Raw genomic sequence first — 13,033 nt, forward strand, 5'->3', positions numbered from 1 at the left:
TCTGAGTGGGAGACTGGGGGTGTCTGTCTCAGGGATGCGGGGGACAAGGCACTGAGCTAGAGCGGGAGGGGGTGCCTGGCTGCGGGGGGGAAGGTGGAGATTGGGTTATATATATTGGGTGTGCCGTGAAATTAGAAGGGACAGCTGAAGCGTGCCATGAGGTGATAAAGGTTGCTGAGCACTGCTGTAGCCTACAGATATATATAGCCTACAGACATAGGCTAGGCAAGGCATAAGCATAAGAGGGTAACACAATGAGCCTACAAACCTCATTGTCTGTAAGCCAACTGCTTAACAAAACTAATTGAGGCATCAGACCCCAAAAGCCATGGCATTAGCAGTGAACCACAAGTTTCCTCAGACCATAAAATATCACAAACAGAATGCTCCAGTAAATAAATATGACTAAATAGCTGACAGGTAACCACAAGGCACCAGCTGATAGCTCATTTTAAATGAGGAACACCAGCCGATGACCGACCACAAGAATGACAGAGATACAGACTGTAGTAAGCTTGCGGTAAAAGGCCTAGTAAACTATGGGAAAAGAGAAGCCCAACATTAGTAACGTGAGGAAACACAGATGACGAAAAAGAGCTGCAATCCCTACTGCATATGCATCAGCCATAGTAGGAATTAACATAAGGCGATATAAAAACTCTGTCCTGGCCCGCCTGCTGGGGTACATGCTGGGGTGATGACCACTGGTGATGTTGATGATATGAATGATGTCTTAGCGTATGTGTTCACTACAGGGAAGATCAACACGCCACAGTCGATCTTCGCACCTAGTACGGAAGCGCTATGTCAAACTTACAGGGTGTCCGTTGACTGTGTAACTCCTGCCCCGTTAGGAGACAAGAAGTCAATGGGCACACAGGATCCTGTCAACCTCCCTTAGTGGAGACTGCGCAGAAGTCCAAATTAAAGAACAGTGACTCTAGTTAGGTCATTAACGTAACTGGAACTGCGTACCTTAATTCGACCTTCCCCAGTACTTTGGGTTCTCCCATGAGAGACTGTCTGTATATACAAATGATCTAGATCCCAAACTTCTGGACCATTCTGTATTAATTCTATCCACATTGCTTGAACTGGAGTGTTTGTGAATTTATTAACTGCGCTCATAAAACTGCTTCAAATTTAAAAGGCCTTCCCTAAAGGAGCACGTCTCTTCCTTCAGAGTCTCAACTCATAACTCTGGCTCTGACCTCGAGACAAGAGCCTGCCAAACCATCAAATGTTAAATTAGGGATTCTAATCCATCAACAGATTAGGCTATCCTATTGTACTTGACTGCAACATGGTAGCTCTCCATTAGGTAGGCAGTGTGCCATATATGACAACTTCCTTCAACATTCTTAAAAACCCTAGTGCATTAATTGCAGAGTTTATGTATTGTTGTGGGTCAGAATTGTACGTCACATCCCTGGGAGAAGTGAGCTGTAAAGCCTGAAAGTTCAAAGGACCATCATTAAAACTGTACAAGAGTGAGATTTTTGAGATAATGTGTTATGGATTTCCTGGGGATATCAAAGGATGAATTAACGCAAATTCCCCACCTCTAGTAACCCAGCCCTCTGAACCCAAGCCCTGAGGAGAGGGTAATTGTCTACTGATTACCTGCTCCTGGAGGTTAATGACTTGAGCTGTATACAAAACTGACTGATCAGCCCAGTCTGAGACAGCTAAGAATTTGTAATCCTGGGGAGAAACAATATCTGGGGAAGAGGGAAAGGGTGATTTCTGGTAAGCTTTTTAGCATGCATGAAGGTTCATCTATTGTTTTCATGTTTTCTATGTACTGCTTTCACCTTAAGAATAACTGAGCTTGCTTAGAATGAGTAATTTTCAGCCTCTGGTTATTAATCTGTTCATAGTCACTGGAGAAGTAAAGTGCAGATGATGGCTGGTTAAGGCAGTCTGGCTTCCTTGGGATACCACACTGTCCAGGCAGGGACATGCAACCTGGGGGGGGAAACCTGACAAAAGGGGAAGAGAGATGCAGAGAGGTAACAGCAGCCTGTCAGAAGCCTGTAAGTGGATGCCACTGGTAAAACAGAGAGGAAATAGGGATGTAATCGCTGAACTGTCACAGACAGGAGGGTCCCCTCTTCCTTCAGGGGAAATTCTGTTCTTAGGCTGACATCTGCAGCTTTCACTGGAAACAGAAAGGCACAGCCCCTGAACAGCTCTTGTACTCGGAGCCCCTGCAAGTGTCCTCCGTAGCAGACAGTCACACCGGAGTCTCAGAGATAAACCGGGGCCTGGCTCTCCCTGGCTGCTTGCAGCCCTTCACGCAGGTATAAACAGCTCTGTGCTGAATCATAGCGGCTGCAGGGCAGCACCACGAAACGTCAGACGTCCCCTCCTGGCCCTCTGTGCTAGGCGCTGCCCAAACTCACCCTCTGCAGCACTCGCTGCCCACGTCCCCCGGGGGTACCGGTGGGAGGCGCCCCACTGTTGCCCAAAATAACCCTCCCCCTCCTCGCCCGTCTGAGTCTTCCTGTTTTCAATCTGTCTAAACGCAGCGCCCAGCGCCCGCCTAAGACCAGCGGGGAGGGGGGTTGTTTCACGCTCACGTGGCCCAGCGGCGGTCAGCTCGGCGGCGCTCACCAGCTAAAGCGGCGGGAGCTTGTTGCAAGAGGGGATAGGGGCGGCGGGGTGGGGGGCACCGAGCCGCAGCCTGGAGAAAGCCGGGGCGCTCCTCCGCAGCATGAAAGCTGCGAGCAACCGCCGGCCCGGGAGCGCAGGGTCCACGCTGCCTCCCGCCCGCCCCAGACACGGGCTTCGCGCGCTCTGCAGCCCGGGCCGGGGATCGGGCCCGCTCGCCCGGCTGACCCCGCTGCAGCCGGGAGCACCTGGCGCCGCGCGCCCCGGCCGCGCTCCAGTTTACCGTCATCCTCGCTGCGGCCGCCACTGGGCGGCCACTCGGTCGCTGGCCCTCGCTGCTCGCCCATGCCGGCCCCGCTCGCCGGAGACAGCAGCCGCGGCCCGGACGGGGGTTCCAGCTTCCGGGCGTCACAGAGCCGGGCAGGCGCGCGCAGCCGCGCATTGCGCCCTCCGTGCGCCGGGCCCGGGACCTTCCTCTCCGCTGCGCCCCGCGGGGCAGGCACCTGGGCGGCCCGGAGGTGGAAATAACGCCAGGCCCAGACGCGTCTCTCCCTCTGGGTCCCGTCTCTACAGTGTGTGTCCGTCTGTCTGTCTGTCCGCTAGCTGTATCCTCCCTATATACTGTGTGTCTGTCGTTCTGCTACGTGTACACTGCCCATGCAGTGTGTGTGTCCGTCTGTCTGTCCGCTAGCTGTATCCTCCCTATATACTGTGTGTCTGTCGTTCTGCTACGTGTATCCTGCCCATGTAGTGTGTGTGTCCGTCTGTCTGTCCGCTAGCTGGATCCTGCCTATATACTGTGTGTCCGTCCTTCTGCTACATGTATCCTGCCATATAGTGTGTGGGTGTCCGTCTGTCTGTCCGCTACCTGTATCCTTCCTATATAGTCCATCCGTCTGTTACGTGTATCGTGCCCATGTAGTGTGTGTCCGTCTGTCTTCTACATGTGTCCCGCCCATATGGGGTGTTTGTGTATTTGTTTGTCCGTCTGTTACGTGTATCCTGCCCATATAGTGTCCGTCCATCTGCTTGCTAGGTGTATCCTGCCCATATAGTGTGTGTGTGTGTGTGTCTGTCTGTCTGTCTGTCCGCTAGCTGTATCTTGCCTATATAGCGTGTGTCTGTCCAGCTGTCTGCCTGCTTGGTGTATCCTGCCCATATAGTGTGTGTCTGTCTGTCTGCGTATCTGTCTACTAGGGGTATCCTGCCCATATAGAGAGTGTAACAGAGAGGGAGCAGTGCTAGTCTATACGCTATCAAAACAAAAAGCAGTCAAGTAGCACTTTAAAGACTAGCTATAAACTATTTTGCTAGTCTTTAAAGTGCTACTTGACTGCTTTTTGTTTTTATACAGTGTGTGTGTCTGTATATCTGTCTGCTAGGTGTATCCTGCCCCTGGCAGTGTGTGCTTCTCTACTAAAGTGTATCCTGCCACTACAACATGCATGTATCAAAGAGGCAGCCATGTCAGTCTGTAACTTTGAGAACAACAAGAAGTCTTGTGGCACCTTATAGACTAACAGGTATTTTGGAGCATAAGCTTTCATGGGCAAAGACCCGCTTCATCAGATGCACGAGTGGGGGTGGTGGTTTCAGAGGGGTATTTAAAGAGTGGGGTCCCGGTAAGAGGGAGGGCCAGAGCTGACAATGTCTATTCAGCAAGGTGGAAATGGCCCAGTATCAACAGCACTTAATCAAAGAGGGAAAAACAAGTCAGATCAGACAGGGGGATGTGAGCCTCTGTCAGGGTCTAATGGAGAGATATTAGCACCCAGAGCAGAGAAACTGCCCTTGTAAGCTGTGAGCCACTCCCAGTCTCTGTTTAATTCATGGTTAATGGAGTCAAATTTGCAAATAAATTGCAGCTCAGAGATTTCTCCCTCCATTTGATTTTTGAAAATTTTTTGTTTCAGAACTGTCACCCTTAAATCTTAAGGAATAGGGGTAGGGTTAGAAGTTAAAATAAAAAAATGGAATAAGAATAACCCAGGAAACTACAGGCCAGTCAGCTTAACTTCTGTGCCAGGAAAGGTAATGGAGCCAGTAATTAAAGAAATCATCTGCAAGCACTTGGAAGGTGGTAAGGAACAGCCAGCGTGGATTTGTAAAGAACAAATCATGTCAAACTAATCCGGTAGCTTTCTTTGATAGGATAACAAGCCTTGTGGATAGGGGAGAAGCGGTAGATGTGGTATACCTAGACTTTAGTAAAACATTTGATATGGTCTCACATGATATTCTTATTAAAAAAAACTAGGCAAATGCAATTTAGATGAGGTTACTATAAGGTGGGTGCATAACTGGCTGGATAACTGTACTCAGAGAGTAGTTCTTAATGATTCTCAATCCTGCTGGAAAAGTATAACAAGTGGGGTTCCACAGGGGTCTGTGTTAGGACTGGTTCTGTTCAATATCTTCATCAACGATTTAGATATTGGCATAGAAAGTACGCTTATTAAATTTGCAGATTATACCAAGCTGGGAGGGGTTGCAACTGCTTTGGAGGATAGGGTCATAATTCAAAATGATCTGGATAAACTGGAGAAGTGGTCTGAAGTAAACAGGATGAAGTTTAATAAAGACAAATGCAAAGTGCTCCACTTGGGAAGGAACAATCAGTTTCACACACACAGAATGGAGGGAGATTGTCTAGGAATGACTACAGATAGGGAGCTAGGGGTTATAGTGGACCACAAGCTAAAAATGAATCAACAGTGTGATGCTGTTGCAAAAAAAGCAAACATGATTCTGAGATGCCTTAACAGGTGTGTTGTGAACAAGACAAGAGAAGTCATTCTCCTGCTCTACTCTGCACTGGTTAGGCCTCAGCTGGAGTATTGTGTCCAGTTCTGGGCACCGCAGTTCAAGAAAGATGTGGAGAAATTAGAGAGGGTCCAGAAAAGAGCAACAAGAATGATTAAAGGTCTAGAGAATGTGACCTGTGAAGAAAGGCTGAAAGAATTGGGCTTGTTTAGTTTGGAAAAGAGAAGATTGAGGAGAGACATGATGGTGGTTTTCGGGTATCTAAAAGGGTGTCATAAGGAGGAGGGAAAAAACTTGTTCATTTTGGCCTTTGAGGATAGAACAAGAGGCAATGGACTTAAACTGCAGCAAGGGAGGTTTAGGTTGGACATTAGGAAAAAGTTCCTAACTGTCAGGGTGGTCAAACAGTGGAATAAATTGCCAAGGGAGGTTGTGGAATCTCCATCACTGGAGATATTTAAGAACAGATTAGATAGATGTCTATCAGGGATGGTTTAGACAGTGCTTGGTCCTGCCATTGGGGCAGGGGGCTGGACTCGATGACCTCTCGAGGTCCCTTCCAGTCCTAGTATTCTACGATTCTATACCTCCTTTCCCTTTATCCTGCTGAACTCATGACAGCAGGTTTCCAAACGATCTTCTTCAGTGAAAACTAGATGGGGAAAACTTGAAGTTTGATGTGTTAGATTGTTTAAGCTAGAAACACTGATGTGCTCTACACATTTATAACAGCATTTCTGTGAAGAGATATCATCAGACACTTCCTTATGCAAGTTGTGTTTTCACTTAACTTCTTTATTCCAATGTACATATTTGGTACTTTTTAAAATAAATTCTAACATCCCTGGGCTTCTGCACCACTACTGTTCTATGCTGATATGTAGATCTTTGGAAACTTCAGTAACTAGATATAACTTACCATTCTCGCTACCTTTGCAACATATGCTTTAATCCAGCATAAAATAAATCAACTTTAATCTTCCAGGCCAGGGCTCAGCAATGTTTACCATCTCGTGGCACACTTCTGCACTCATTATCATTCATGGCACACCCAATATATATATAAGCCAATCCCCTTCCCAACAGCCAGGCTCTCCCAGCTCCCCCCACCAAACTCTAACTCGATGCTGGCAACTCACCAGAGCCGCTGCTGCCGTCCCAGAGACAATGAAGATGCTGCCACCACACGCTGCTCCCACCACGTGGCGGGGAATGTGTGCAGAGCGGCGGATGGCACTCCCAGCACATGGCTCTGGGGCACACTCACCGGTGCTTCGGGCACACCGGTGTGCAAAGGCACACTAGTTGCAGAGCACTGTTCTAGGCACTTAAGTAAATTACATTTAGTCAAAATTTTCAAGTACTGCAATCGGGTCTATATACAGCCACTAGGAAGCCAAGCATCATAATAAGATTCACTTGCAAAACCCACTGCTCCTTACTCTAGCAACTCTTCTGTGTCGTGAAGTACAAAGTTCTACATTGCACTAATTCAGGTGTCACAGCCAGCTCTGCCCTCATCCCTAGCTACGGGTGCTCTGCAGCTAATGGTGGGTGGGGAGACAGGGAAGATACAGAAACCACCTTCCTCCCCCACAACTCCTTGAGGGGCTAAACCCTTGCGCTGCCAGCTCCCTCCTTCCAGCCCCAGTGCAGAGACAGATTCTCACCCTCCAAACAGAGCCCACCCCTCTGGCAGGCTCAGCCTTCTTCCCTAGCAGGAGTGGCCATGACCTCCCTCTGGCCCCCCCCCCGCCTCCAAGGGCAGTGGGCCACAGGGCTGAGGCAGCGGGCAGGAAAGGTTGGCCAGGCCCCACCCTGTGGCCAATAATCAGCTGCAGACCCTCAGCCGCTGGGCCCGCATCCCCCCCAGTGCCCTGCCCCCTTGAGCCCCAAGGATGCACCTCCACCTTCTTGCAGGGGCTCAGCTGGGCGAGGCTCCTGGCAACACATGTGCCAATGAGAATCAGCTTGCACTCCACTCTTTGCACACATGCCGAGGGTTCCCAGCCCCTAGTCTAAGGGGTCTCCTGAGCCTACATTGTCTATCTCTCTGCTAAGGTGTATCCTGCCCCTACACTGTCTGTCCAGACTGTGAGGCATCCTGCCCAATTATGAAGGTCAAAACCATGTGAAAATCAGTGAAGGTTGAATTACTTCAGACGCAGAAAGTTCTCCCTCCCCTGCAGTGAGTTATTTCCTTGGCAAATATCAAAGGGGTAGCTGAGTTAGTCTGTATCTTCAAAAACAACGAGAAGTCTGGTGGTACCTTATAGACTAACAGATATTTTGGAACATAAGCTTTCATGGGCAAAGACTCGCTTTGTCAGGTGCATGAGTGGTGGGGGTGTGTTCCAGAGGAGGGTTTAAAGAGGGAGTATCAGTCAAGGGGAGGGCCAGAGCTGACAAGGTCTCTTCAGTCACAGAGGATGTGGCCCATTATCAACAGCTAATGTGGAGGTGCGAACATAAAGAACAGTGAAACTGCTTTTGTAATGGGCCAACCAGTCCCAGTCTCTGTTCAGTCCTTGGTTGATGGTGTGGAAACCATCTTATGTAGAAGCCATTTCACGTTTCTTATTTCTGCATGTACACGAGAGCTTGAACTTTTCCTGACCTATTTGGGAATGGTGGGGAGGATGAGCGCTATGGAATGTGTTAATGAACTGTTTGGATCTGGGGCTCCTGCTCCCTGATACCTGTTCCTCCTTGCCGATAACCGTTTTCTCTCTGAAAATGATTTATGTTTCTCTAACTAACTGCCTCTGATGTTGGACTTGTTAGTGTAAGGGTATAAAATACTAGAGTTAGCTGCATCAAGCAGCCTTGCTGGACCTGGTTTTAGTGGTGTCCGGTTTGGCTCATCTGTTGCCTTATTGAATTCAATAAAGCTGAATGTTAGCCGCCTAAACACAGAGAGGTCCTTTGCTTCAACAATGGTGTCAAATTTGCAAATGAATTGCAGATCAGAAGTTTCTCTTTTGAGTTTATTTTTGAATTTTTTGTTTGTTGTTTGTAGGACTGCTACTTTTAAATTTGTCACTGAATGTCCAGGGAGATTGAAGTGTTCTCCTACAGGTTTTTTGTATGTTACCGTTCCTGATGTCTGATTTCTGTCTGTTTATTCTTTTATGTAGAGACTGTCCAGTTTGGCCAATGTAATTTCAGTGGGGCATTGCTGGCACATGATGGCATATATTATATTAGTCGATGTGCAGGTGAAAGAGCCCCGATGGTGTGGTTCATGTGGTTAGGTCTTGTGATGATGTCGCTGGTGTAGATATGTGAGCAGAGTTGGCAGTGAGGTTTGTTGCAGGGATTGGTTCTAGGTTTAGAGTTACTGTGGTGTGATCTACAGTTGCTGTTGAGAATTTGTTTCAGGTTGGCAGGCTGTCTGTAGGCAAGCACTGGCCTGCCTCCCAAGGTCTGTGAGAGTGAAGGATCATTGTCCAGGAGAAGTTGTAGATCACTGATGATGCGCTGGAGAGGCTTTAGCTGGTGGCTGTATGTGATGGTCAGTGGTGTTCTCTTGTTTTCCTTGCAAGGCCTGTCTTGTAGCAGGTGGCTTCTGGGTACACATCTGACTCTGTCAATCTGTTTCTTCACTGCCTTAGATGGATATTGTAGGTCAAGGAAAGCTTGGGAAAGGTCTTTCAGATGTTTGTCTCGGTCTGATGGATCACAGCAAATATGGTTGTACCTTAGTGCCTGGCTGTACACAATGAATTGTGTAGTGTGCCCTGTATGGCAGGTAGAAGCATGTAGGTAAGCATAGCGGTCCATGGGTTTCTGGTATAGGGTGGTATTTATGTGACCATCGCTTATTTGCACAGTAGTGTCCAGGAAGTGGATCTCTTGTGTGGACTGGTCCAGGCTGAGGTTGATGGTGGGGTAGAAACTGTTGAAATCACGGTGGAACTCTTCAAGAGCCTCTTTTCCATGGGTCCAAATGATGAAGATGTCATCAATGTAGCACAAATAGAGGAGGGGCACTAGGGGATGAGAGCTGAGGACGTGTTGTTCCAGGTCAGTCATACAAATGTTGGCATACTGTGGGACCATGCAGGTGCCCATAGCAGTGCCACTGATTTGAAGGTATAAATTGTCCTCAAATCTGAAATAGTTGTTGGTGAGGACAAAGTCACAAAGCTCTGCCACCATTTTTTGCCTCGGTCTCATCAGGGATAATGTTCCTAACAGCTTGAAGTCCATCTTCATGTGGGATATTGGTGTAAAGGGCCTCTACATCCATGATGGCCAGGATGGTGTTTTCAGGAAGGTCACCAACGAACTGTTGTTTCCTAAGGAAGTCAGTGGTATTTCAAAGAATGCTGGGAGCACTGGTAGCATAGGGTCTGAGTAGAGAGTCTGCATATCCAGACAATCTTGTAGTGAGAGTGCCAATGTCTGAGATGATGGGGCATCTGGGATTCCCAGGTTTTTGGATCTTGGGTAGTAGATAGAATAAACCTGGTTGGAGTTCTAGGGGTGCACTTGTATAGATTTGTTCCTGTGTTTTTATATGGACGTGTCTTGAGCAGATGCTGTAGTTTCTTTGTGTATTCCTCAGTGGGATCTTGGGACAGTGGCTTGTAGAATGTGGTATTGGAAAGTTGCCTGGCAGCCTCCTTTTGGCAGTCTGTCCTATTCATGATGACAACAGCACGTCCTTTGTCAGCTTTTTGGATGACAATGTCAGAGTTGTTTCTGAGGCTGTTGATGGCGTTGTGTTCTGCACAGCTGAGGTTATGGGGTAAGCGATGCCTCTTTTCCACAATTTCTGGCTGTGCGTGTCGGCAAGAAGCATTCTATGTATAGGTCCAGTCTGTCATTTTGACCACTGGGGGAGTCCAAGAAGAACTCTTTTTCTTGTACTGTAGGTGGGAGGGTACCTGTAGGTCAGTGCGCTGTTCACCGTCATGTTGGAAGTATTCCTGAAGTCGGAGATGGCGAAAGTAGGCTTCCAGATCCCTGCAGAACTGTATCAAGCTTGTGGGGGTGGTGAGGCAAAAAGAGAGTCCCATGAGGTCACAATAAGAAAATCCCAGTCACCAGAGTAGCAAACTTTACCTTTCCCATCAAATTCCCAAATAACCTTTCTGTTTCACAGACCTGGCACCTTCCTGTGGGAACCTGGCTACCTTCCTTATCTTGGGAATCTGAGAGTTTTGTTAAGAGTAAAAAAGGAATTGGCTGAGGGTGGGACAGCAAAGTTAGCTGTGTCAAAGCTGAAGGTTCAGTGTGGAGCTTTGAGGTTCTCAGGGGAACCCAGAGTGGAGGCTTTTCAAAGAAGGGTAGGATTAGGGCTGAGCGCTGATTTTGCTTGTCCCAGACAGGTCAGTAATGCCTAACTGGTCAGAGCAGCAGTAGCCCTGTCTACCCAGTGGAGTAATCCTGCCTGTGTCACGAGAGACTCAGTTCCCAGCCTTTCATCTGCTTTTCTTCTCAGAATTTGGGTATCTCTGCTCGGTATATTCTCCTTCAAAGAGAAAGCAAGCTCCTGCCAACTCATGCAGGGGTGGCTAGGGTGGCTAGTGGGCCTCGGTCCGAACACCCATCGGGCAGGGAGTTAGACATCAGCAGAGTCAAGTGACCTGCCTGAAATCCAAGGGAACAACATAGTGATAGCTGGCCCCAGGTTGCAGGCTCACTAGCGCTGCTAGGCAGATGTGCCTGGAATAAACTGATTGACTCAAAAGATATGTCTCTGAGTTTGTATTACTTTTTGTCTTACAGGGGAAAAAAAAAGTGGCTTCCGTGGAGCTACCTGTTAAAATCTTGCATAATGGCCAAGAAGATTACAGCATCTGGAGAACAAATTTGTGTGGAGGGTACAAAAAGCTTCTGGAAGAGACTTGGCTCATCTCGCTCAAGGAGTCAGTGCTTCGGTTTCTTTTAATTAGACTTACCATAAGGAATCGTTTATTTTGTGACTGTTCTTTAGTTTCTTATACTGAACCAAAAAAAAAAAAGTAAAGCTTGTTTTAGGAAGACTGATTCTAATAGAGAAGGACACCAGGTGGTGTATAAACAGTACCAGGCATGACCTTTTAACAGTACAAGGAAATAAAAATAACTAAGCTCTAGTAAACTCTCTTGACTCTGGAAATGTTCTAAATTAACCTTGACACTGGAAAGCAGTAGTCAGGAGTAACTGTAAACTTTGTCTTTGAAAACTTTGTATATTTGTACAGCAGGGACAGCCCCCTGGACTGTATTTTAAATATTAATCTGGTGTCATAGCTTCCTTGTTCTGCTGTGAGTTTATAAAGGATGTTTAATACTTTTAGGCACTTGCAAATGCTTGTGAGCTTTGTCTCAGCAGAGGAGTACCTGATCTAGGTATGCTTTAATTTCTGCAAAGAAGCAGATAGCACAAACATGAAACTAAGAATAGGCCAAACAGATTTTTTTAAAGGTGTATTAATTCCAGCCGGGAAAAAATCCATTCAGCAGTGGCAGAGACTAATAAATACAAAAGCCTAGATTGTGACTCTCCGTGTGAACAGCCTAGGCGCCCATGCAGAGGTCAGCGTTTCCAGTGTATTGATCTTAGGTTTTGTAAAAGTTTGTTCTTAGGAGCCCTGAGTTTGTCTGATTTTAACAGACAACGAGTCTTTGCTTTTGCAGTTTACTCTGACCAGGCGGACTCTTTAAAGCAACCAGGGCCAACTTAGGTAACACGCCCGGCGGGCCACATGCACCCCAGCATCTGCCCTGAACCCACTCTGCGCGCCGGCTCACTTCCAGTGAGTACCGGGCAGTCCCCCACGGCCGCGCGCTCCTCCTGTGCTAGGCTGCTCCGCCGGGAGGACGCCCCCTGCTGCGGCCGGGCGTGGCTGAGCGCCTCGCCCCGGGCCAGAAACGCAACTGCCCGGCAGGAGCCAGGGCGCCCGGCTGCAGAGCGCAGCCCCCGGCCCGTGGGCAGCTCCGTCGCTCTTGATCGCTCCTCCCAGCCCCCGGGAAGTGCGAGCGGCGCAGCTGAGTCCCGCTGGATTTCCGGGCGTCGCGGCTCTGCTGTGCCCGCTGCGGCTGGGCTGGCGGCGGCTCCCTCCACCCCCTCTGCCCCGGCCAGCGGCTGCAGCCCCACGCCGGAGGGTAAGTCCCCCCCGCGGCTCTGCGCGCCCTTCCCTGCAGTCCCGGCGGCGCCTGGTGTTAGCCGAGTGGTTGTTGCATCCCCGCGGGAGGCGGCTCCTGGGCTTGGACCTGGCTGGGTCCGGGAAGGCCCCCAGCTCTGCAACTCTTGGGGTGAAAGAAACCCAGGCCAAGGCTCTCACTCCGGTTCATGCCCCCCACAGCAACCACCTCCGCGCTGCTCTGGTAACCTTTGGCCGGGTTGACTCATGAGGAAGTGAAAGGGATCCATCCCAGAGATCGTTCTGACCCTGAGTGATAATGGGATGTGTTTGAAGAAGGGCAGTGTCTCTATCCTGTTACTGCCATCAGCAACCGGCAACTTTACCAGCCTCTCAAGACTCGGAGGACCTGAGCCCTATTGTTGTGAACAGGTGGTTTCTGTTGCTGTTTTCAGTGGTTTAGAAGTTCAGGCTAGTTACAACTTTCTCTCTTGCTGTCTATATCTAGAAAGGGGGGGAGAGAGTGAGCAAACAGAACGGTAAAGTGCTGTGTAAACCAGGATATTGGTTTTTGCTGAACT

General features: G+C 48.7%; 2 protein-coding genes across 5 annotated transcripts in view; one reads left to right on the forward strand and one right to left on the reverse strand.

The window, feature by feature from the left end:
• The window catches only part of TMC7 (transmembrane channel like 7), a 29,861-nt gene extending 26,856 nt beyond the window's left edge, over window positions 1–3,005 (reverse strand). For both annotated transcript variants that reach the window (XM_075010740.1, XM_075010741.1), the window contains exon 1: window positions 2,897–3,005. In XM_075010740.1, coding sequence (XP_074866841.1) covers window positions 2,897–2,960 — 64 coding nt within the window. In that variant the 5' untranslated portion in view covers window positions 2,961–3,005. The remainder of the gene's footprint in view (window positions 1–2,896) is intronic.
• A 9,236-nt stretch (window positions 3,006–12,241) lies between these two features.
• TMC5 (transmembrane channel like 5) overlaps window positions 12,242–13,033 on the forward strand; it is a 57,442-nt gene continuing 56,650 nt past the window's right edge. For 2 of the 3 annotated variants that reach the window (XM_075010503.1, XM_075010506.1), the window contains exons 1-2: window positions 12,242–12,474; window positions 12,675–12,884. The gene's annotated coding sequence lies outside the window, so the exon portion shown is untranslated. The remainder of the gene's footprint in view (window positions 12,475–12,674; window positions 12,885–13,033) is intronic. The other variant, XM_075010505.1, reaches the window with a different exon arrangement.

This window comes from Carettochelys insculpta, chromosome 16 (assembly GCF_033958435.1).
Source record: "Carettochelys insculpta isolate YL-2023 chromosome 16, ASM3395843v1, whole genome shotgun sequence".
In the NCBI taxonomy this organism is placed as follows: domain Eukaryota; kingdom Metazoa; phylum Chordata; order Testudines; family Carettochelyidae; genus Carettochelys; species Carettochelys insculpta.